This window comes from Galleria mellonella, unplaced genomic scaffold, assembly GCF_026898425.1.
Source record: "Galleria mellonella isolate WM207_F2 unplaced genomic scaffold, CSIRO_AGI_GalMel_v1 utg74, whole genome shotgun sequence".
Classification (NCBI taxonomy): Eukaryota; Metazoa; Arthropoda; class Insecta; order Lepidoptera; family Pyralidae; genus Galleria; species Galleria mellonella.
In genome coordinates this window covers 1,540,862-1,567,599 of record NW_026442147.1, presented here as the reverse complement: position 1 = coordinate 1,567,599, position 26,738 = coordinate 1,540,862, and the positions used below count along the sequence as shown (strand labels likewise).

Sequence of the window (26,738 nt, the reverse complement as noted above, 5' to 3'; positions counted from 1 at the left end):
TATATTTATAAATAGTGGGTACCGTTTAATGGTTCTATTTTCTTCTAGTGATTAAACCATTGATTATAACATAATTACAACATTGTATTCGAAATCATCAGCAGCAAAAGCATATTTTATTTTAAATCAATAATATTATAATAAAAAATAACAATCGTGCCATATGTGTGCCGTACAGATAAATCTAATTAGAACTTTCAGTTACTTTTTAATAACAAGATTATGCGTATGTATTTCCAGTTCTCGATAATCGCGCTTAAAATTCAGTTTTACAGCTTTAGAAAGAACATTGTGGTTTTATGTGTAAATACAAAAAACAAAGTTCATGGTATTATAATATAAATAAGCCGAAATTATCAAATTGTATGATTGCCATGCACTTTAACAAACAAATGTTATTGCGTTGCTACAGTGATCTCAAGTACTAGCTTCGATTTAATCCGCGTAACCACATATTGATTGACCGGGATAAAAAGCAGCCATTGTCGTTCTCTATGCCAAATCTTTGCTATGAGTATGTTTATGCCAAATTTTACGACGATTGGTTGAACAGTTATGGTTATAACCAAATAAACCCACTTTCACATTTATAATAATACTAACTATAAATCGCACATTTGCCCGCATAAACTATAATAATTAAAAAGTATCATATATACGTATTAATTCAAGGGACATTGATCATGTACCCTAGATTAACGCACATCCACCTGAGTATCAAATTTAATTAAAATCCTTTTAGCCTTTATTGCGTGATTGAGTGGTTAGCTAACATTCTAATATTTAAATAATCAAACATCCATACAAACTTTCACATTTATAATATACAATTAAGAGGATAGTAAGAATTAATAGACTTTGATGATACCTATCTAATTTATTATGCACATGACGCATTGTTCTGCTAAATCAGCCGATGACAGAACAAGGTTAAAGGTGAACAATGATGCATTTGGAGATAATAAAGATATATTGTATATATTTATTTATATAAAATATCAGGCAGGATTCAGGATATATGAAAAAACGAAATAATATTAAATTAAGCTAGGTATATATTACGAAAATGAAAGTACGACTAACATACCTAGTGATTACATGCTCAATGGATTTCTCAAAATAGGTTAGCAAATATTGCGGCTAGGCGCCCATAAGTCGCAAACCCTCGTCTCCGTACACAACCTCATTTCTATATAACACTTAACGAGCAATTTCTACTTTTTTTATTTTCCAACAAAATTCTGCAATATTATCAGGGTTAGCCTACATCTGTTTACGTAAAAATATAAAATCCTACTTACAAAATTTACTTTGAAATTATCGGTAACGAGCATTAGCTTTTTTTTTTTTTAATAACTTAATATTTACGCAACAAACATTGAATATTTCTGTTGCATTGCTATATTTTTAAATGAATATTTAATAATTTAACACAATAAAAAAGTGTTAATTACTGAATGTACATTATTGTTTTTACGTGGTCATGGTGTCAATTAGTACATGGATAATAATAGTAGTTTGTAAAGATGTTTATATCTTTGTTACGTAATCCTGCTTAAATGACTGAACGAATTTTCATTTAATTTGATACACATATCATCCATATTCTAAATTGAAATATAGCAGTTTTAATGCTGTATATGGAATGCGATTCAATGTTAATGTATTTTCAAATAAATAAAGAGCTTCAAGTTGATGGTAAATAAATATCTTCTAGTTAAGCACGCTCCATCCTAGATCTTATCAGATGAGGTAAGATCCAAGGGCAAACCCATCTTGTAATAAAAAAATCGAAATTGTTTATTAAGATATCATTATGAAAAAAATAATAATTAATATTTCGTTTAAAATAAACGAAGTCTTTATGTTACGCTCTATAAATTATGACACCCGCAGACATAAATAATGTAAGAAAAATTCACATATGTGCGTATAAAATGCATTTTGCTTACATTGTGATATTATTCCACTTATCTATCTTAGAAATTTAAGCACCAAAATGAATTGAAAGTAATATATTATATGCGTCCTCAGCATACAAAGTACCCAATTTTCTCAACATGCTTTTATGGTTCCCACGTGACAGATAGCGTGATTATCTTACCCTACAGAGATATTTTATGTACTTGCTTACCTTTTACCTTACATTGAAAAAGTATTTTTCCAACTGAAGTCAAAAGTTATTTTCCTTCAAAAATAACTTTGACTGATTTTTTTTAAATAACTTCAAAAAGAAGTAAGGTTTCAAATTCGACTCTATTTTTAGGTATATGTTCTCGTATAGATATATAGATACCTGCGACGTCTACTAACAAGTATACAAAATAAATTTACACGTGACGATATCTTTACTAATTTTGAAATATATTTTGAAATTTTTTGTTATACACAGGATTTGAACACAGAATTATTCGTAATAAAGATATATTTTTAATTATTTACACATAACATTTAGACATAGCTGTAAACCACGTTCATGAATAGGGGCTTCTATCGAGTCCGTAACTATGAACTACTACGAAGATATTTTTTTTATAAAAATTTGAATGGCATACAAGTTGACGGCCCACCTGATGAAAAGTGATAACCGTCGCCTATAGACATGAGCAGTACCATGAGCAGAGTATACTGTTTCGCCCATGATACCCACCATGCGTTGCCATTCCTAAGAACTCAGGTGTTATTCCTCTGTACCCTGTAAATTCACTGCCATATTCCACTCTTCAAACCGAAACACAGCTATGCAAACACAATTGCTTCACGGTAGAAATACAAATGAGACAGGTGCCCAAGCAAACTACTTTTGTACTGGTAAAGACAAATAAAACCGCGATAAATAATTATAATACTGTTGTATTAATTTTATATCGCCAGCGATATTTTTTCTGTAGTCAAAGTAGGCACTTGTGTATTTGTTTAATAGCTGTGCCTGTAGCTCGCGTGACCGGAGTAAATTTATTGACCGTGAATTAGCCCTTCTTCACACTCGTCGACTGGTCTGCACTCGTTTGACACGCGACTACAACTCAACTTCACTCATTCGTTGGGTACCATCTTTCTCGTCCTTCTCAACCGACTTAAACAAAAGAGGTCCTCAATTCGATTGTATTTTTTACCTCATAACACCGTCAGTTCTAAACCGATCTGGAAAAAATATTTTTTTATCTGAACACAACTTATAGATTAGTCTGATAGAAATTTTATCAAACTCGGTTCAGTACTTTAATTTTTAGACAAAAATAACTGGTTTTGTCACAATTGATGTCGGTTTTTTTTAATGAGGCACAGTCTTTAATTATAAAATTTACTATTTTTAAATAAGGACCTATAGTTAAAACTAATGCAAATGTTGATGGTTTTTAATATACAGTCAAAGGCGATTATTATTTTTCCATAATTTATTTGCTTTATTATATATATATATATATATATATATATTGACTATATATATAATAAAACTGTAACTAGATGACGTTTGTACATAGGCAATTTAAAAAAAAATGACATGACAGACTTAATAAGAGCAATAGAATCCAAAACAATATTTTTTAGAATATTCGAATAAACTACTGCACCAAATTAAATGCGGTTTTTACAGTTGTATTTCGAGAACAAAATATCTAGTGTATGTTCTCTCTTCACATTTCATCTATTTACTTCCAAAATGTACCACGGTTATATACTTCCAAAAATAAAACAATTATTGCATAAGATAATTATTATACTTTCTATAAATAAACTAAACCGAATAATATTATGTATACTTGTATATACTATAGATATTTATTTAGTTGTATTACTATATCTCGGTAAATATCTTATATTATCTCGCTGAATACGAAATGAATAAATACATTTTCTCATTACAAACATGTTTGCCTCTGGAAAGTTAATAGATGAGTTTATAATTATAGGTATGTTATTTCAGGAGCATTTGTTTTGTTTAGGGGTCTTGGTTGTAACATTTGGGCCTTTATTGCCACCCCTATAGAGATTGTACAAAATTGTCTATATAGGTATACAAAGGAAGGTGCACACGAAAATAACAATGTATAAACATAAAAGGTCCCAATCGTTTCAAAATTCTCATTATACTGCCTCTGTCTCATTTATGTTTTCATCGCATAGCAGCGTTGTATGTGTAGTTGTATTTCAGTTTGAAAAGTGAAATGTAATAGTGAAATAACTGGATACGAGGATATTGAGTAACCTCAATCATCAGACATGACAACACATGAAGGAAACCATAAGTGTTACAGACATATCCTGTAGTACCTATGGTGATGTATATTTATTCCTTTGTTTCTACTCAGAGCCTTAACAACCCAATTCAACTATAGGTATATAATTTGATATACAAGTAACCCCCTTTTATTCATGAAAACTAAAATCACCTACAAACCTGTTTTAACTGTCAAAGTGTTTTATCACGTTCTTTAAAATTGAAAATTTAGTGCAAAAGGAAAAGCCTAGTCATTCTACATATAATATTTATAATATTTGAAGTGAATAACGACATAGAGCACTTTTTTCAGTTGATATAAGCGACCGTTAGTTTCTATATAATAACAATATAAACACATAATAAAACATCGTAGTGGTGTAAGTAATATTCGATTTGCCCACTTTTCCTAAATTGGAATCTAACGTGATAGCGAGCTAGGGAGTCAGCGTACCGCCCGTCGTTATCGGCCGAGATTGATTCGAAATTTAAATTGACATAAGTTTTGGGACCACTTAGATTGGAACTTGATAACAAAGGAGGTTGAGTCAATATAAATCACTGGGCTACAATGCTCTGTATTTTAAACCTATAACAAATATTATGTAATCTATAATCATGTCCGTACAAATCAACTAATCTGTAAACATGTTGTCTATCTAAAATATTCAAATTTAATAATACTATATTTAAGAAATTTCAAATATCTCAGCTTCTACTCGTATTTATAATGGGGTGATCATCAGTTAAGAAAAAAGAAATCACGAAATTATTAAAAGACAGATAATATGGTAGTAAAGCCGCAATAAATAGCTAGTTTATTTATCAAATGTGTAAAACAATCAACTGTCTTGTAATCTTTGAAATTAACTAACGCAGACCTTTAATGTCGTATAATTTTATGAACAAAGAAGGACTTTAACAGAAGATAGGACCATAATTCAGATTTTAATACTATTTTCCACAAAGCTGAAAACATGCCCTTTCTTTGTGTCTAATACACAACAATAATGTCGTTGTTGAAAAAAAAATGCTTTAATGACTTAGTGATAAGGTAATTCCTAGAATATATCCAAGGTAAAATGTTGTGTGTATTTCATTATTAAACTTTACATTTAAAGATAGAGCAGTTTTTCAAATATTATGATAACACAACAAACTAAATACAGGAAAATAGAAATTTCTAAGCCGAATTGTAAATAAAGAAATAATAAAATTATTGGCATAAAGTACATTCTTTTTAGAATTTTCTATTTAGAATCGTAATATGTTTTAGCCGATTTGCTTTGTCTGACGCTGATCTTTCCTTGTATCTGAGTAGTATTTAATCTTACGTTATAGATAATGTACATAATACATAATGTAAATAATATGGTTATTATATATATGGTATTTATAAATGCTATTTAATAGTATTTGTTTTTTATTTATTTGCTTATTGTAATGAATAAAAAAATAACAACAAGTTAGTTGCACCTTTAATTAACTTTATCTCTTATTTCTGTTTACAATCGACTGATAGATAATGTCATATGATGTTAAGCCATTTGCATTATCTAGGTATTTTAAAGTTAAATAAATAAATAAGTGGCCCTTATTTTTAGCCGTGAAAATAAACAAGTATCACAGGATACACCATAAACCTGAGTTGTGGGTATCTATACGACTCAAAGAGCTTAATAATTTATGGAGAAAATATCTTTTTCTCCATAGATTTAGACACTATAAAAATCGAACCCTAGGACGGCTAATGGCCGACTTAAATCTGTACTAATGAATATGTATATATTTACAAACACGCAAAATTAAAATAGAAATACTTTATTGCATTTGAAGAACTGTTTTTCTAAAAATATTTGAAGTACGCTTTCGTTCTCATTTGAGTTCTACTGGAAAACTAAAAATAACAACACTCTCTTGTACTAGAGGCTAAAACTGGTATTCCATTGAAAATGTCAAGTCAATTATAAGAGGTCAAGTGTCTCCTTCAGTCTCGTTGTTTCACCTGTACTGACGTTTATAGTTGAACTCGACTTCGGAATACCTAATGAAACGGAATATATTTGTATAATAGGTGAAGCAAATAGTTGTTACTTAAACACAGTTGACAACATTATAATGTAACCAAAACTGAAAGTTACTATAATAAATATTATTATTTTACTAGTATTCAAATTATAATAATAATTAATTAGAATCTCTTTTAGGTTAACCGTATTCATGGACCATATTGTCTATATATTTGTTCAGGATGGTATTACCATAGTTATGCTATTATAGAAAAAAATATTCTATGCAGTTTTGTACTGATTTAAGACTCTCAACATGTGGAGACTTAATTCAGCAAAATATCTTCGGTGTATCAGATGCTGGTAACTAAGTTTACTAGATGAAATTAATTTTTGTCCCGAATTGCGGTTTTAGCTCTCTATTAGTTAAATAGAGTAAAACTTTATAACTACTTCATTTGCAAAACTAATACAAATAAACAAATGATCGTGGTAAGGACCCGACATGTTAAGAACAAAACGGCGAAAATAAAAAAAAAGTGATGTCAGTATATAAAAAACGTTTAAAAAGTTCAGTCTAAAAATTATAATTTAATTTTATACATCAGGTACATCAAAATGTGATAATATTGTAATCTTATTTTTCTATCTATTCAATTCTTGAAATATGAAAGGAATTTCAAATTTGCAATGTTTTACTTCTAAACTGAAATTTCTGTTATTTATAGTAGAATTGTATAACGATCTTAATTCTTCAATTTATCTTACTTTAGGTTTGTAAATTGGACTGACTAATTAAGGGTATTGGACAGAATATATCTATAGCCGCCATATTTCATAATTTTAGGCAATTTTTTTTCGTTTTCTACTCAACTGCTCTCCTTCTAACAGTCTATTAACTAAAACTTGCATTCATGTTTGGTGCTGTATTTCGTATTGCTTGCGTCGCAATTAAATTGTCCGTCCTTAGACAATGTTATTAATAATTAAAATTGTATAAGACTATTTACTTATACAAATTTTAATTAATGATAATGTATATAAAATGAAATAATTTAGTAACAAAAAACTGTTAAGTTTTTTTCAAAGGTTCACAATTGTATTTTTACAATGTTTTTCTGATATTGACATTTATATGAAAATGTATTTTTAATTAGGTATCTTATACTTCTCGTGTTCACCTTTACATTATCTACATATGTCTCATCGGCCACCGCTGCAACCCACACACTCAATTTAATTACCTATATTACCTTTCAATTTCCAACGCTAATGGACCGCTGGACTGGAAAGTCTCCTATATCAAATTTACTAATTACCTATCAACTGTAAGGCGAAATAGGTTAATGTAAACTAGTTGTGGGAATATCAATTATTTACATATATTTTAAACTACATCTATTGTTAATTATTAAATTCGCTTTATTCACTATGAATCAATTTATTCTGCTCCTTTCTTTACAAATCATCTCAGCACAATTTATCATTCAACACTGACTCTCTTTTCTTCTCTTAAGACATCATTTTCCATTCTGCAATTCACAATCATATTTAATTACTAATAATTTAAGATTTTACTTAATTTATTTAAGACATAATTAATTTATACAAGACTTATACATGTTTGGTTGTGACACTTTATTATACAATAATATCTCAATTATAGTCTAATAGAGTTCTTAATTTCTTGTTTTCTTATTTCGAATATCAATGTACAAAACAGCTTATGTCAAATTCTAAATACTATTACAATTAAAGTATTTTTTTTAAATGGATGATAATGGAATGGTAACCCCACCCGCGCTATCACCAGGGGCACCAGTGAAGGATAATAGGTGAGGATGAAACAGGTCAGTTAGCCCATCGTGACGAATTCAACAAGAATTGTTCACGATGGTTTCCAGGGGGAACCACGTGGAGGTCGACCTAATAAGGTATATTGCTAGCAAAGGGGCTGTCAAACTCCATTGCTAACAATCCTTTTCCCCCTACAGTTAAAGTATTGTACATGTTGTTCTACGTCTTCTTTTTTGTACAATTTAGAATGGCATAACGATCTACCGGATGGAAAGTGGTAACAGTAGCCTATAAACATGAATTGCACCATTGACATAACAGAGCGTACTGTGTCGCCCTTGATACCCTTCATGCGTTGCCATTCCTGAGGGCAAAGGAGCCTTGCCTCTGTACCCTGTAGTTTCATTGCCATATCCCACCCTCTGAATCGAACCACAGCCATATAAACACAATTGCTTCACGGCAGAAACACGACAGCTATACTATACCTGTCTACCTATACCCAAGCAGACTACTTTTATACAAAGTGTCCCTCTGGTAATGTTATAACTTTGTACAATTTTATACAATACATATTGTTGTATTGATTTATAGTGTTCGTATTATGAATACTTAGGTCGAACTCTATACAGTGCAGTAGAAGCATTTTTTTTACGCAACTTTTCTTTAAATTATGGAGACCACACACGATACTATTTTGTTTTGACATTAATTTAATATAACATTTACAATAATGTACTTCATTTGACAAATCGTTTAAATAACTCTTTTGATGTTTATTAGTCTGTAAGTATTTACAAATTTATAGTACGTAAAATCAACTTTTATTTAAAAAAAACAATAGTTTAGTTTCATGTCCATTTTTCTCAGTTGTTGATTGTACTCAGAATGAAATATGGCAATGCTTATAATTATGTTTATTAAAATAAAAAAATATCCTATAACCTATTCTGTACATATATGTAGGTGTGTGAAATTTACTAATGTGCCATTTTTATTATCTTGTATTTATTAATTAATTTTTCACCCATTTGCAAAGCTAAAACAATTTAATAACAAACTAAATTAATTAATGTCGAGATGATCTAATCAAGTTGCTCGAGAATTTGTCTGAGTTAATTGACTATAATTTGAACAAGTATTCAAAATATTTAGCTAAATATTTCTATTACGAAAATGTGTTCGGTAAGTTTCTAGAGTTTTGCCAGACTTAGTCAGTTTGTTTTTATTTATTTGTTCAAAGTTTTTGTATATATTTTACAAACAATTTTTCGAACAATTCGAACTTTTACAGTCAAATTTACTCATCCATTATTTAATTTTTTTTTCTAAATTTTCCAGTGTGTACCAGGATTTAAATTTACATTTTTGAATGTATAGCACCAGACGTTGAGATTGTTGATTTAATAACGGTAACTCAATCGGTTAAGAGATACGGATTCAAATCAAATCCCACTTGCTTGGAAATGTTTCACAGTAATTATTAGATTATAATTTTCGATATTTCAAAAATATTTTTGCTGAAACTCTTATTATATCTGATTTTTTATCCCATCTCATCATTCGTGAAATATTATAAACACAAAAATAATTTCTGTTGTCAGCTTGTCTGGACTGAACTATGCGTTTCATTTGACATAATTATGGGTGCTTTAAAACGTCAAAGCCACTTTACGACTTTATCAGAATAACATTGGAAGAGATTTTACTCGTATCTCTGTTCAAATCCAGTTTCAAATTATTTGAAATTACAATTTCATAATCTAAATTCCTCATACTCTGTGTTTGTCCATGACAGGTTTTTAAAAGATAAAGCTCCATTGCGCTGGGGGAGATTAAATGTAGAAAATTAATTAACGCTGCTCCGATAGTCTAAGTGCCCATTCGCTTGACACTGATGTGGAAAACTTCGAAGGTCTCAGTCAACTGCAGTGAGCTTTGATTTATCGATCAGTTCCTGCGGGGATATTTTCTTTTGTTTTCCTTTGTTACCTGTTTGTTGTTTGTACTGTATTGTTTGCTGGGAACTTAACATATTAGTGCTATGATTTCTGTGTACGAAAGAAATGATCTTAATTTATATAAAAATAAAGCTAAATGATGCCGTAATTCTTTTTACAAACCAACAACGATTTACCGTGCAGGCTAACGGAAAGTAGTAATAATAGCTTATAGACATGAATAGCATTATAACATTGTAATACCCGTGGTATCTCTCAGGCATTGTCATTCCCGAGGACGAAAGCGTACCCCCACCATTCAAGTCGAAACACAACCATGGAAGCAAAATTGCTTAGCAGCAGAAAAACGAGTGGGATAGATCTATATTGACCACTATTGTACAAACTTTTCCTTTGGTACTTATACTCAGTAATTATACGAAATTATATATATATATATATATATATATATATATATATATATATATATATATATATATATACCCTACCCGAAACCACCTGGGTGGTGTGGAAAGGATCGTTAGTAACTGTAACTTATGGCCCCATTGCTATCAATACACCCTGTTAAACTCATTCAACCTCAACTCCACACGATCCCCAATGGAAATCATCCTGGTTAATTCTTGATGAAGACGTCACGATGAGCCAACTGACCTGCTTTCGTTATCACATATCATCCCACACTGGTGCCCCGCCAGCGTATACCAATAGCGCAGGCGGCGTTACCATTCCATTATTAGCCATTAAAAAACCGTCTTCACAACATAACCGTAATACTTGTAATAGATAGGCTAATATATTCTTTTTTATGGGAAGAGCTTCCTGACAAAGGAACGTAAATGTGTTGTCATGGCATAAATACAAAATATACATATTTACGAAAAATATGAGATTAGAGAAACGTGAAAGCTTTAAAATATCTAACCGCAATGAATTAATTACATTAAAAGCTTCTAGCTTAATGTCCGTACCTACTTAAACTAATTACTTTGCAAGGCGTGAATAAATGTTTATTGCAGTACATTAAAAAAGCTACGCTCATGTTCTATAATGTGAGTGCCAAAATTTTCGAATCTTTGTAACTCCATTACGGAATATCGAACCGCAGATTACATAAAAATCTATATCTGGTTGACGGGAATTTAATGACAATTGTTGTCACTTCGTCTGGAAATTTTGTTGATTTCACTTTTGCCACAGGATACTGATCTTGAATGAACAAAACAATAAAATAGTAAGTTCATAATTAAATTGTTAAGATTATACCTACAATGCTGTCATATACAACAGTAATATAACATGCCCTCATATTCAAATGTTTAGTCTAGACCAAACATTTAAATATGAGCCTAAATCTCTGAATATAGCGGTCACAGCTCTATCAGGCACACTTAGTTGCGGTCCGGGATTTCAAACAAATCTCAGCCTTAACCTCAAAATTTCCAAATTCAGCATTAAATGATTTAAAAAATAATTGTGACTTGCTTCATGCTTCAGATGGTGTGTAGGATGGGTAAACATCTTTATGTATAATGAAGGCAGCCTATTAACTCGACACACATCTGATGACGTCACTGTCATATAAATAGCTGTAGTCTAATAAACTCATTTTTGCATAAATTTGATTAATTTTTTAAATAGTAAATATTTTTATGAAAGTATCATACAGGATCGTATCCACCTCTCCACCAGTATGAAATATTTGATTACGTCTCGCATCTGAATTGATTATTAAAAAAATAAAAAAGCAAAAAATCGTGCAATTTATTTCAAAAAAACTTCATTTTATTTTGTTACTAGTTACTGAGAAAAGTAGATATTTATTTTTTAATTTATTTACTTATATTTATTAATAAAACTAAATAAAAATAATAAATAAAACAATAAATACTATCAAAATCAGATTATTCTACTAAATATAAAAGATTACACAAAAGATAAAAAGGAATTTTTCGTTGCTCAAACCTTTCTTATGTATTCTGAATCTATAACTCCCTTGAGCGAGCATACAATATAAAGCTTTCTACACATAAAGACATTCTTCTATACTTACGAATGGAACGCGGAAAATGAGAAGCAAAGGACTGTTACAAAACGATAGGTTTTGTATCTACGGCTAACATAGAAATATATTTCTTATCACAAAATAATTTTCCCACAAAAGTAAAGGTGACATAAACAATAATTAATAACACGTAATAGTTATTCTTGATAGATAAGAAAACATGATATATAGTAAAAGAATAAATAATATATTTTTTGTTGTTATTGATCATTTGTATAATTGTTATTGAATAAATGAATATGGATATATGAATAGACACATATATTCCTATGGTGTATAATTATTATAATTATTTATAATATAAGATGTATAAGAATAAAAAATATTAGAATTTTACTTATTCTTATGTTAAATAACTACAACCTTCATTTACATAAACTAATTTTATATTTTTAAAAGTAGGATCTATTATCAACTGTAATTTTTTTGTGTGCTTGTTACGACACGCGATATTAACACCTATTCTGATCCATGTTTAGTCCCATATTCACCCCTTACCTACCACCTAATTTTTCTCGCTATTTTTGTCGTTTTTGTGGAACAAAATATTAAATTAAGTATACTAAATTGTAATAAAATATGTCTAAGTACTTTCAATACGTACTTTGAATAAAATTATTAATTTCAAATTTACAATATGACAGCAATGAACTATGACACTGAAATTATCACTGCTGTAAAGTAAAATATTGGATATACTTACGTATATAAAAAAAAATTACGTGCGGTAAATTTAGAGATGAAAAATGTTTGAGAATTTATCTATCTAAAAAGTACTTTTTACATACAATATGATATGTGCTAAGGGTGTTACTGCCTAATTTGCAAAGTTAACAGGGTGGTAGGAAGATGAGAGCGTAATGCGTCAGCAGTAATCCACCCTAAAGTTAAACGTAAACATGTAGCAAACTGTGCGAACGATAGAGCATTTGCCATTTTCTGACTTTAGTCTGCGATTATTTAGCTGTCCGTATTTTTTTTATCATTTCGTCTTTTCATTGTCCACTGCTGAGCTTAGACCTACATATTATATAGACCTTTATATTTCCACAAAGAAGGATTTTACTTCTTTAAACAAGTGGCAAACGATTCTATACTTACATGATACAGCAGACACGCCAGACGTTTCGTTCTTTTGCATGCATGAGGTAATAAAAACGTTTATAATGATTCGTGTGCTACTCGTTTCCTAACATTGATAGTCAGTCCAAGTCAAGCTGATACTTCTTGATAAACTTAATATTTTAAATACACAATCGGAACTTAACGCGAAGTAAAAGCCTTTACATATAAATGGTACCTACATACCTGCTTATTTATTGCCGACGTTTCGTGGTCATGATCCTGTCAGGACCATGACGTGGTGCAATCCATGTCGTGACGGTATATAAGTACCTATTATAAGTTTCCCTGTAAAGTCTTTTACATCGCGTTAAGTCCCGATTGTGTATTTAAAATATATGTAAACAACGCGAGAGTTTAAAATTAACTAAAGTTATATTAAATTTGTGTTTACACAATATTTATAAAGAGACTTTACTTGTAGTTTATTGCTTGTTAATAGAAAAATACTGTTCCATATAATAATTAAAATCTTCATTAATAATAACAAAAATATTAAACAGAATTAATAAGAAAACTAAAAATATATAAAAAGCTTTAACTTTTTTAGTTTATATTACGAGTTTGTTAGACAATGTTTTACTTTACAAAACATGAAACAGAATTTAGTTATACTACAGTGAGCTTTTAGCTCATACGAAATTCTATGTGTAGTACCAAATTAGATTTGAAAGGAACTTTTGTATTTGTTTCACGAATAAATTGACAGTATCTACGTGCTTCATAGGCTTTCTAAGAGACTGTCCGAGTCTTTATTTTCCTTATTGTGTATTTATATAAATATATTTAGGATCGTTGTATGTATTTTATAAAAAAAATTTTAGACTCCATATTTTTACAAAATTTATAAGTTCTTATAAATTTTGCGTGTTCGACTACAATCTCCACAAAATTGTTAGAAAGAATGCATAATTTGACCTTTTATTAGTTTTTTGCGCTCTTGATTGTTTACATTTGATTTTATTTTATACCTGTCAATGTCGTACTCCTTTTTTATTTCACCTATACTCTTCATGCGCAATTTAATCACAGTATAAAGAACAACTAATGTTCCAAATTAGCATATTCTTAAGAATTACAAAAACATTTAGTAGTGTTCTACTTATTCATTAGACGACTGGTAGGAAAGTTCCTACCAATTTTTAGTCTGTGATAGAATCTTCTGTGTACATTTGATTGTTATACTCTTCTTTTCTAGGCAATCCTCGCAACAAATGTGCCCTCCAACCAGGCCACAGTCTCATGGACTGGATCCGACTTGGCAACTCGGGGAAAGATCTCACCGGCGTCGGAGGAAGAGTGCGACCCGTCTCACCCGCGGAGTTGGCCACACACAATACACAAAGTTAGTATTAAATAACACTTACATCCACATAAAGATAAAACTGAGACTGTATTATCAAATGACGGTTAACAACCAATACCTCCTAACTAGCATTTATAAAATAGATTTAGGATTTTTTCTAAATTATCTATCTCCTTTTCTGTGTTACATCAAAACCGACCAACTGCTTAACTTTTTAATTTCATCGTATTTTAAATAGATTGAAAATTAGTATATTTTCTATGATTTCTATAAATTTTTTGTGAAACACTCGTTGAACGCCGCTTTGTGTCTTTAAGGTCCTGACTTCAATACTTGGTCTGAACATTGTAGGGAACGAACTTTTGTAAATTATTTCTCGTCTGAGTTATCTGGGTTATGCTCTAGATATTAGTTGTATGGTTTCTCATAACGTATGATAATTAATATCCAAGCTTGAGGATCAGACGGTAGGTGTGACTCTAATTTAGTTCACTCTCTGTATTGTAAATTCTTGATGAAACTAATATAATGATGTTATTATTTGATATTTTTGTAGGCACCTACATCTTGTAATACAATACATTCTACAGCTAACGTGAAGATCGTAAAAGATTAGAACATTGCAATCATCATCATCATATCAACTATTAACTGTCCACTACCGAACATAAGCCTCGTAATTAGGCATTCCTCGACCATTAAGTTCCCTTAGTCGCCTCTTACGACACCCACGGGAAAGTCAGGGGAGAAATAAACATTCCAATACCTATCTAATATTACTACAGATGGGCAAAGCACCGGGTTTAAACCCGGTGCTTTGGTAAAAACCCAATAAACACCCATAAACTCCCATAATCACCCAAAAAAATAGGTTTTTACGTATTTTTTTGAAAATATGTAAGTAATACCAATAAATTATTTTTATAAATTGTATTGATCAATTCTACAATATTAAATAAAACGTTAACTAATAATATTTCAGGAAATTTTAAAAATCTATATATAATAAAATGAAAGTAATTAATTTTCAGTGTTTTCATGTTGCAGTTGATCAACATGTTGGCCTTTTGCTTCCCGTAGATACTTTAAAATTTCTTCATAACACCTCGTTCGCACACATGGCCGTATATATTTAAATTCTTGAGCCACTAACAGTCCGAAATACTCATTTCTTTTATCCTCTTCTCCATAAATTAAGCATTTAGAACAGTTTGTTTCTTCTTTCAGTAAATTTTCTTTTACTTTATCCTCGTTTTTTTCTTTGTTGCGACGACGCTGGGTAAATCATCTGGACACTGGGTCTCACTATCGCCAAATATATTTGGAGATCGGCTTCGGCTACGGCTTGGCAGACATTTTTTTCTTTCTACAATTTTAAATTAAATTTATTAGAATAAATGCTTCGAACACACGCGATCTAAGTACCTTTTGTGTTTATTATACCTTACCTACCTAGGTATAAAAAGAGTACTTACGTAGATTTTCTTTTATTAACTGTTTTATACGAAGATCTTGATCTCTCAAATTAGCATCCATTTTACTTCCAGTGATTATCAACTAAATTAATAATCCACAAAGTATTAAATAACGTTTTTATGAAATATTTAGCACAAAAACAATACCCTTTAAATATCGATCGTCAGTAACTGTGGCTGACTTACCTATATTCTAGCAAGCAGGACTGCCAGATGTGAAGGGGAAATCCCCAATAAATTGTTGCATGTGACTGATGATGTGAGCATGTTCGTTTCATAATAAAAATGTTGCCAGGTAACCAAAAAGTCGTATGTTTTTGTGCGAATTACGATCATAATCTTTACGATCGTACATTAAAAAATAGACAAATAATAGTATGAGTACGATTTAAATCGTATATCTGTCAACCCTGCTAGCAAGACAGCGACAAAATCACGTTGCATAACAATGTAGCCCAAGCTTATATCTTATGAAATATACGGAAGAGATACGGACTTAGAAAAAACAGAAATGTTGTTCTTTGTGGAAGTCATTGATGAAATTCTATGTATTTTAGCCCGCAAACTTTCTTCAAACAAAAACAGCGCCATCTAGTATCGAGTTCTGTAATTATCTCTTTGTTTATGGATTTGAAGTAAGACCGCCACGCATGCAATACATTATGACTGGGGATTCCCCTATTCGTCGACGCTGAATATGAGGCGACGACAATCACTGTCAAACGTGTTCACTATTACTCTGACTCTGGTAACGTGACTTCCTGGTAACGTGTTAGGTAGGAAAAGCAGTAAAAAAGTGCATATTAAGGGAGCAGATTTGAAATAATATTTATACTTAACAAGAAATAATTAAAGGTAAGTGGATTTTTGAATGATACAATTATATCATGATCACTTAACAATTTTAACTTAAAATTAGATGTATTATTACAAGCTTTTATTTAGCTTGCGTTATGTAAATAAAAGTATGTAGGTATGTTCGTATGTTGATGCAATTATCCTCAATCCTCAACCGACTGGGATAAAATTTTCCATACACGTTTATTTTGGATGATAGTGCATAGTTAGCTGAGAGTCGTCATTGGATAATAATGGTGGATAGCCTAAGATGTGTACTAGATATTTATTTTTAACATAATATGCGTAAGTACCTAATCGAATTAAAGAAGTTGCTGAGAAAAATACAGAACAATACGATAATAAACTAGCGTCTGCGTTTAATCCTCCGAGGAGATGTAATTTTACAAAGGTTTTTTGTATTTATTTTTTTTTTTTTTTTATTAAATTTATTGTAAATAACAAGAAATAATCATTGTAAAAAAATAGGCACTCTATTGTTGAATTTTCGTCAGACCAACTAATCATCGTTCATTTTTTTAGGTTCAATGGGGACCGTACTTTACCAAACAAGTCTGTTTCTTGCAAGCTTTGTAATAAGGTCTACAAATTCAGTAATGCTGCCAAAATGCTTCAACATCTTATCACTTGTCCAAAATCTCCAGAAACATTAAAAGACTCTATGAAACTTATAAAAGATAGCTCGTCCAAAACCAAAATGTCTGGACTGTCAGAGATAGAGACAAATGATTCTTTTATAAGCCCCTCGTCGTCTGCTAACACTACAATAAATGCTGAGTTTCAAGACACCGATGATCATATAAAAACAGAATTAGCGAGAGCTATATTTGTAACAGGGACGCCATTATCGATGGTGCAACATCCTTTATGGATACAATTTTTCGAAAAATTGCAACCAAAATTTAAAATACCTTCACGTAAAGCTTTAGCGACAAAATACTTAGATAAAATATATAGAGAAATGCGTTTTGAGTTAAATGAGGAACTAAATGCTTGTAGTTACTTACACCTTCAGTGCGATGGCTGGTCTAATTTAAGAAATGAAGGAATAATAAACTTTCTTATATCAAAACCTCAACCTGCATACGTTAAAAGTTTGAATACAGAAAGTAATCCTCACACTAGTGAATACCTTAGCCAAGAAGTTGAAAAAGTAATGAAAGTGTATGGAGCAAATAAGTTTCTTGTACTTATTGGCGATAACGCTAGAAATATACAAAAGGCATTCGAATTAACAAAACTCAAATATCCACATGTTGTTCCTCTCGGTTGCTGTGCACATATCCTTAACTTGTTGTGCCAAGATATTGTAAAGATACAAGAAGTAACTGTGTTTATTATGCAAGCCATAAATATAATAAAAACTGTTAAAAGGAGTCAACGATTAAGTTCCTTGTTGATAAAATCAAGGCAGGGTGAAGATTCTACACAAACACTAAAATTGCCTTGTGCTACAAGATGGGGAAGTCATGTTACTTCGTTAAAAAGTTTGAAAGCAAATAAGATAGCTTTGCAAATATTAACAGTTAGAGAAGATGTGGTAATTTCAAGAGATATTAAAGATTTAATTCTAAGTGATGATTTCTGGACGAAGACAGGGGAATGTATAAGTATTTTGGAACCAGTCACTGAAAGCATATTTTACTTAGAGAGCGACCAGAATCGTTTGCATCGCACATACATTACATTTAGAGATGTACAAGCTAAGATACGTTTTGCATTAAATGAGATTTCGACATTGAGCGAAGAAAGCAAACAGCAGATTCTAACATCAGTATCTTCAAGATGCAATATGGCAATGAGGCCAATACATTTTGCAGCATATATTCTAGACCCCAGGACTCTAGGAGTCGAACTTACTCAAGAGGAAGAACTTAAGGGTATGGAGTTTATCTACAATTTAAGCCAACACTTAAGTTTGTCAAATGTAATGGCAGATTTGGCGTGTTATAAAGCTAAAGAAAACTTTTGGGCCAGAGGATTTGTATGGAGCTCATTAGATAGCATTGAGCCCCTAATATGGTGGAAAGGTATTTGTGGTTCCACTGAGTTAAGCAAAGTAGCGATTCGTATTCTATCAGCTCCCTGTACTTCGGCAGCCACTGAGCGTTCCTTTAGTATCCAAGGCTACATACATAATAACAAAAGAAATCGACTTACAACTGAAAGAACTGAAAAAATTTCATTCATTTGTTATAACTGGAATCTTAAACATAAAGCTGAATGCGAGGACATTCAGTTTAATGAAGAAAATACCTTAGAAGCTTTCATTGAGCAAGTAAATGAACATAACAGTTTAGACGAAATAGAGCCTATCGAACCTATACAATTCATCGCTTGTAATAACTCTGAATCTGACAGTGATTGACTGTAGTTTTACATTTTACTTTCATCTCTTTCTTAATAAACTCAAAATCAAATTAAAAGTTTTTTATTCTGTAGGCTGCATAATAATATTGTCTATGTCCAGTATAGTGGACGTCTTGCGGCTGAGATGACGATGATGAAGTACAAAATCATAAACACCCAAAAATTTGGGTGTTTATGGGGTTTAAACCCAATAAACCCAAAACACCCGGTTTTTACCCACCAGACTTTAAACCCACCCAGGTGGATTGCCCATCTCTAAATATTACAGAACAAATTCTAAGAAAACAATTCAACATCGAATTTATTATTGTGGTAAAGATAGAGTATTATATTGTTATTTTCCAAAATAGGTATTTCAATTTAAATTGATTTTCTAAATTTGTACATCGAGTAGATTAAGTGCTTTGTCATAAAAACAGTTACTTTAAAATTTCATATATTTGATGCATTATAAAGAACTTTGCATAAATAAAATACCAGTAGGTATGTCTGCTCTTTACGACTTCTATATCACTTACGTTTATAATAATAATAACAACTCTTTATTGCGCACAAAAGAAATGTATACAAGGAGTATTTATACAGAATGTGTATACACAAAGGCGACCTTATCGCTAAAAGCAATCTCTTACAGTCAACCTGGCATAAATTGTAAATAAATACAGAGAGAAAGGTAGATGACGCAAGTCAGACACAGTAAATACAAAAAAAGTAACCTAATAAAATGCGTATATGCTAAATATCATTTATATAAAAATAAAACGAAATTACATAAACATAAATATACTAAATAGATGAAGGTAAATAACACATAGTAAACATTAAGTTAAATTAGAGAGATAGGTAATGAGATTTTACCTGCCTTTTGAATGTGGCAATAGACTACGCTAATCTAATGGAAAGAGGTAAGGAGATTCAGAGACGAATGGCTTGGATGGAGAAAGAATAGGAATAGAATTTAAAAGAATGGATAGGAGTTACTAAACGTACGACCCTGAGAATTGACATGAAATTCAAAGCACATTTTGAGGTAATCGGGAGTATAACATTTTTTCGCAAACTACGCATTTTTTAAAATAAAAAAGAAAAGTTTTCACTTCATAATTTTCAAATTATTAATATATGCCATCTGAAAGCAGATAATATATTATTTTAAAAGAAATTCTCTATACCTTTTATTTACAATATCTAGAACGCAAACTTTATCCAAAATAATGATCAACTATCAACGTCTACATTGGTAGTAAGTAGGTACTCGGTTAATTCATCGATTTTTTAATTACTGTTTAATAACGTCAAACATACTCCCGGTTAAACAAACATTTGTTAATAGTGTCTCGTATTGAGTTGAAACACGTGTAAGAATAGTACGAAGGTATATATTAGCAGAGTCAACAGTATCAAACTTAGATGTTATATATATACATAAGAGTATATGCATGAAATCAGATTACCGAACACCACATTTCCACTAAACATACATGTATGTAGACGGTTAATACCAAGTATTATGCATATTGTGATACATATGTAAAACATATTTTCAATATCTAGATATCACAACAACTACTTATACAAAATACATGTCTCAGACGCAACGTTTGACATTTGATTTGTGTTTTGGAACATTTACATAACAAACTCAAATAGATTTATGAACTAGGTTGTAAGATATTGTGGCATATCTCGAAGCCTAAAGCTCAGACACCTCAATCTTGAAAGCTTAGAGGCAGCAAATAATAACTGGCTCTTATTGCCATTATAATATCACTCGAAAGCCCTGGTTAAGGGGTTTCGGAAAATTACTCTAAGAAATTCTTTTGAGTACAAATAATATATAATGTATTAACAAGGGCCCTCACTGGACGCTACAAACTAAACAAGCACATAGCCCAGCTAGACTTATGTCCAAAAAGTGTTTGCAGATTTTGTCACAATGTGCAGGAAACGCCGCATTATTTAATTTATGGCTGTAGCCCACTCATACATAAAACGATATATCTCCTTTGAGAAATACACTTTATTACACCTGAGGGGATAAAAAAACATCGCTACAAAAAACATTAGTAGCGAACCTTAAAAAAAGGCGAGCACAAAAGATTGCAGTGTTTTTCTGTCTGAAAAAAGCCCGTCTCTTAATAATATTAATAATATATATAGGATATAGGATCAGATAGGCCCTTAAAAATTCCAGAACAATATGCAAAATTGTGCGCAACGAAAAAACGCTCCCGTAGCAGATTAACCCTAAATGAAAATTAAAGAAGAGTGAGTATTCATTTGCTTGGTCGAAATTTTATTAATATATTAATTGTTGTATTTTCAGGTGATGCCTGGTTGGCTATCCGAGGGCGTGTTTATAATATTACACATTACTTACCTTATCATCCTGGAGGTAATTAACATTAATATGTTAAAATTATTATATTCACAATAAGCGGATGCTGAGAGACTTACCCATATATGAACGCACAACGGAAACCACTGAATTAGGAATCTTAGAGACGTACAATTTTATATTTGGGCTCTATGTGCAAAATAAAGATTAAAATGTTTATTGGCTTCTGAAAAATTCACCCCTAAAGGTGTGAAATAGAAAACGGAAAGTTTGTATAAAATAAGAACAGTATGAAATAAGAGCTAGCAAAGCCACGGACAAAAGCTATTCTATTAATAAACCGATTTTATAATTTTGTAATTAAAATCACAAATTTATTTATAGGACCAGAGGAACTGATGCGCGGTGCTGGAATAGACGCAACTCAGCTTTTCGACAAAGTGCACCCTTGGGTGAACTATGACTCTCTGCTGGCGAAGTGCCTTGTTGGACCACTTAGGTTCGATCTCCCTAGTGCTGAGGAACTATTCGACAATACGGGTTCTTCGCCGAAATCCGACCGTCTCCGAGAACCTTCTAAAGCACAAGAATTAGTGAGAAAGTCAATGGAAAACTTAGCAAATTGTATTACACCTGTTAGAAAGAAAATAACTTCTAAAAGCGAAGAAAACGTCAAGGGGAGCCCACCGAGTAAAATTATGCAAAGCTTGATCCAGTCAAGTGATTTGCCTGTTTCGATAAGCCGGAGAGCTGGGTCCAGTCCGATTAAAACGGCGGATAAGCCTGAAGTACCGGCCCTTCGCTATGATTGGATTCAAACGTCGACTAAATTGACGATATCTGTGTACACCGGGCCATTAGCCAACCCCGGGGGATGTGCGAGGATAACTGAAGGGGTCTTGTTAGTTGAAGTGGCTAATAATGGTTGGTTGAGGACGCTGAAATTAATCCCCGAAGCGAAATTACAGGAGCCACTACAATTGAAAGTATACGCTGAAAGTGGGAAAATAGAGGTAAATAATCATAGAATATACTTATTGTGCGTGTTGTGACCAAAAGTTTAATTTTTTTGTTCATGTTTTTCAGTAACGAATAGTTAATTAAAGCCGTAGTGTTGGTGATAATATTTTAAGAAGTAGTGTTAATACCTAACAATATCTAATATAGGTGTAAAGCTCATAAGAGTATTTCCAAATTGGACTTATCTTCTCAGTGTATTTTTTTATGCTTCCTGAATCCTTACTATATATTTAATATAAAAGTGAGTTTGTGTGTTACGTTGTAGCGCCGTAACGACTTAACCAATCAATATGAAATTTGATATACCTACACGTACTGTGTGGGGTAGATTCTGCTAATGCGGTCGAAGTCGCGGGTAGAAACTAGTTACTAAATAAGTTGACGGTCCACCTGATGGAAAGTGGTAACCGTTGCTTATAGACATAAAGTGTACCACGGATAATATATAATACACATTGATTCCCATGGTATCCCTTAGACGCTGCTATTCCTGAGAAATAAGGTGTTATACCTTCGTAACCAGAAATTTATAAAAATCTTTTCAGATTGCACTACTACTCTTCTTCATCATAGACGCAACCTTTTCTTAATGCACACTTACGTTAACGCATTATTTTGGGTATTACAGTAACCGGAACCTATTATAATTAACCTAGTACTATATTTAGAATTTAAGATTATCCCACAAAAATAATCGACTTCAATTTATACAAAATAATAACAATAAAAACAAAACCAGTTAATTTGAATTAAAAACTATTTTGATGAAATTTCTATGGGATATGCTTATAATATCTTTTTAGATAAAAAAAAAGAATTTTCCAATAAACATAAAAATAATCCAACCAAACTGAGAACCTCCTTCTTTTCGAAGTCGGTTGAAAATATCATTGTCATCATGCCATTAAGTAAATGGCATTAGATAATTCTAATAGAATCTAATTAGATAAAGTGATATTAGTTGAAGCTACTTCCTAAACTGTTTAAAGTTACAACTTGTATTGACCTACTGACCTATCCACCTCACTGAAAAAGCGGATGATGTACTTAATTAAGATTTATTGGATACTAGCTTTTATCTCCGCTACTTCGTACACGTGGACCTTAGAATTAGGAAAACCAATGAAATGCCACTCTATATGTAATATTATAATTAAAATGTTTATTTATATTTAAAAAGAAACGAACAGAGTTTTGTGTTTCCGATCGAACTGTTCATAATTATTCTTCTCCATCCAAAGATTGTCTGGAAGAGATCTCTATTAGCAATAAGGCCGTCCATTGTTTTCTCAGTGTAATCTTTTATACATGCAATAAAACATTATCAACAACAGTATTTAGAATAAGTTTACTAATGTAATCTTTTGGAGAAATAATAAAGAGTATTTGTCTATTTTTGATGGGTGAAAATGGTATGGTAACCCCGCCTACGCTAACGGGATACGCTGGCGGAGCACCAGTGAAGGGTGATAGATGAGAATGAAAACAGGCCAGTTAGCCCATTATGATGAATTCATCAGGAATTAACCATGATAGTTTCCAGGGAGAATCGCGAGGAGGTCGACCTGGTTGGGTATATTGCTAGCAATGCGATTCTCAGTCTCTATTACTAAAAATCCCTTTCCCCCCTTTGTCTATTATTTTATCTATAAAAAAAATACTAATAGTATTAATATCTGTTACTATTTTTAGATTATCGCTCAAAAAATGGAGCCGTGCGTTTGGAAAAGCTGTGGCGAAATAAGTGTCGGCTCAGCAACACGAGTGTCTTCACCACGGACATTGGAGTGTAGTGTAGTACACGTGGGACGAGTGGCCCACGACACGACGCTGCTGGCGCTGCAACCACAGTCCGGCTCAGTAGTGGTACCGCTAGGTCACCACATCCGTGTCCACAAACAAATATCAGGTACATTTTAATAATATTTGCACCTCGATGTACGTTCCTCATAATTACATAATACTATAGCTAACTTCGTGTGCATCGCTCTTTAACGGTTCACGGGGTATCCGGACAGTAAGATAAGACGCAAGCGAGGGTGTCGATAACGTAATGTTAAGCACATTACCGTTTCCATTTCCATAATCTAATATATACAATATCTCTATCTCTTTTTATCTCCAGGATATCTTTAATGATTACGAAGATGAAATACAATAATGCAGTGTGAATAAAGGAAAACGAACGCTGCAAAAAAATCAAAATAAAACTAAATTTAATGTATGTACTATATGGGATAGTGGATGATATTTGATTCTTTTTATTCCGGTCAGTAAACATATCCCGGTCACGCAAACGAGGTCACGGGTAAAAGCTAGCTTCAATATAAATTCAAAGTTTGGAACTTTGCGCCAGCAAAATAAGTAATACCTGATAATAATATTTATCTAGTAATGAAGACCTTGATAATATAGCTTAGTGTAGTTCGATCCCTTCACAATAAAAACATTTGTATTCATGTTTGTATTGATCTGGGTGTTTTATAGATATACATATATGTACAACACAAAAAAGAGAATTTTGGTCTATCAGTTGTCTAATACCCATAAAGTCTGCTTCAAATGGGATAAGATGACGCTGTGTGTGTGCAAGTTCAGTGTCGTTTATTTATTTAATAATTTATCAACACAAATTCCAGGTGGCGACTATGTGCGTTCTTACACTCCTGTCGGCGAAGGCTGGGGTACGCAGAATAGTAGTGAGATTGTGACTCCTCTCAAGCTCGCTGTCAAGAAATACGACGACGGCATCCTCTCCCCGTATCTGACGGCACTGAACGTAGGTGATTCGGTGACGTTGTCTGGACCTTATGGCAACTTCCATTTGCAAAAAGTAAGTTTTATATTCACATACATTTCCTTTAATCCTTGTTACCATTCAGTTTAGGTTCATATTAACGCATTTGTTTTCACGAGCGCGCCTCTACACTACTCTACTGTATTATTAATTCATAACTGCATAAATTTAATGTTAATAAATATAAAGTAGAAATAGGATCAGCAGTCTCCTAAAGAGTAAGTCTCTGTGCAAAGCTTGTCTATGTTAGCGCTCAATCAATTGCAAATCATATCTACCAAGTTCTAAATCATGACAAATATATACCTAATATTATGTAACCTATTGTAAAAGGGGGAAAAGGGATTGTTAGCAATGGAGTTTGGCAGCCCCATTGGTAGCAATATGCCCTATTAGATCGACCTTCACGTGGTTCCCCCTGGAAACCATCATGAACAATTCTTGTTGAATTCGTCACGATGGGCTAACTGACCTACTTCATCCTCACCTATCATCCTTCACTGGTGCTCCGCCGGTGTATACCGATAGCGTGGCTGGGATTACCATTCCATTATCACCCATTAAAAAAATCCTATGGTAAAACAATTATTCTTATTTTACTTATATTTTTTCCTATTTTTTTTAAGAACTATAATATACTTGAATAAAGAAAAGAAATTCTCTTCAATCTAAAAACCTGTAAGTAAATTAGTGGAGTATCTTACCCACTAATTTACTTACAGGTTTTTAGATTACTTTCAGATTTTTCATAAGAATAAAAAAAAAAGAAAAACAAAAGAAAAATAACTTACCTCATGTACGCAGGCCGGAGTCGCTTTTACTCTTTCCTCAGATAGAACACGATCTGTCTATCGGGATATAATTGTCTAGGTTTCTCTCTAAATACCTATTTTCATTTAATTTCAGCTGAAGTCTGTGAAGATTATTTACCTAATAGCGGCAGGCACGGGAATCACTCCTATGCTAGGTCTACTACGATTCATGCTTATGAGATCAAATCCTAGATGGTAAGATTTTCTATATAATTAGACAATAATAATTTACAAACTTTTATGTTTGTATTATAAAAACTTTCAATTTTGATAATAATTATAATTATTAAAAATGTAAATAACCGTATTTTCAACTGTAGCTTATAAATATCATCTTTATTTTTACAGCGACAGAGTCCATTTGTTATTTTTTAACAAAACAGAAAGCGACGTCCTATTTCAAGAAAATTTTGAAGATATTACCAAGGAAGATAAAAGGTAAACAGATCTGTAATCCAATTTTGTAATATTGCTTTTTATCCCAATATATTTTTTGTTTCATCAAATTACCGGAATATTTTCAACGATCTTGACAGCTACTGGGGTCTTATTTTTCAATTTTAACTGCTGCTTTTGAGAATAAACA

The 26,738-nt window shown here is 31.8% G+C and overlaps 1 protein-coding gene across 5 annotated transcripts in view; it reads left to right on the top strand.

The window, feature by feature from the left end:
* Positions 1 to 26,738, top strand: part of LOC113516276 (cytochrome b5 reductase 4) — a 90,759-nt gene that overhangs the window by 59,690 nt on the left and 4,331 nt on the right. For all 5 annotated transcript variants that reach the window (XM_026900670.3, XM_052901043.1, XM_052901044.1 and 2 more), the window contains 7 exons: positions 14,375 to 14,521; positions 21,512 to 21,580; positions 21,908 to 22,536; positions 24,236 to 24,452; positions 25,183 to 25,376; positions 26,247 to 26,347; positions 26,501 to 26,590. In XM_026900670.3, coding sequence (XP_026756471.2) covers positions 14,375 to 14,521; positions 21,512 to 21,580; positions 21,908 to 22,536; positions 24,236 to 24,452; positions 25,183 to 25,376; positions 26,247 to 26,347; positions 26,501 to 26,590 — 1,447 coding nt within the window. The remainder of the gene's footprint in view (positions 1 to 14,374; positions 14,522 to 21,511; positions 21,581 to 21,907; positions 22,537 to 24,235; positions 24,453 to 25,182; positions 25,377 to 26,246; positions 26,348 to 26,500; positions 26,591 to 26,738) is intronic.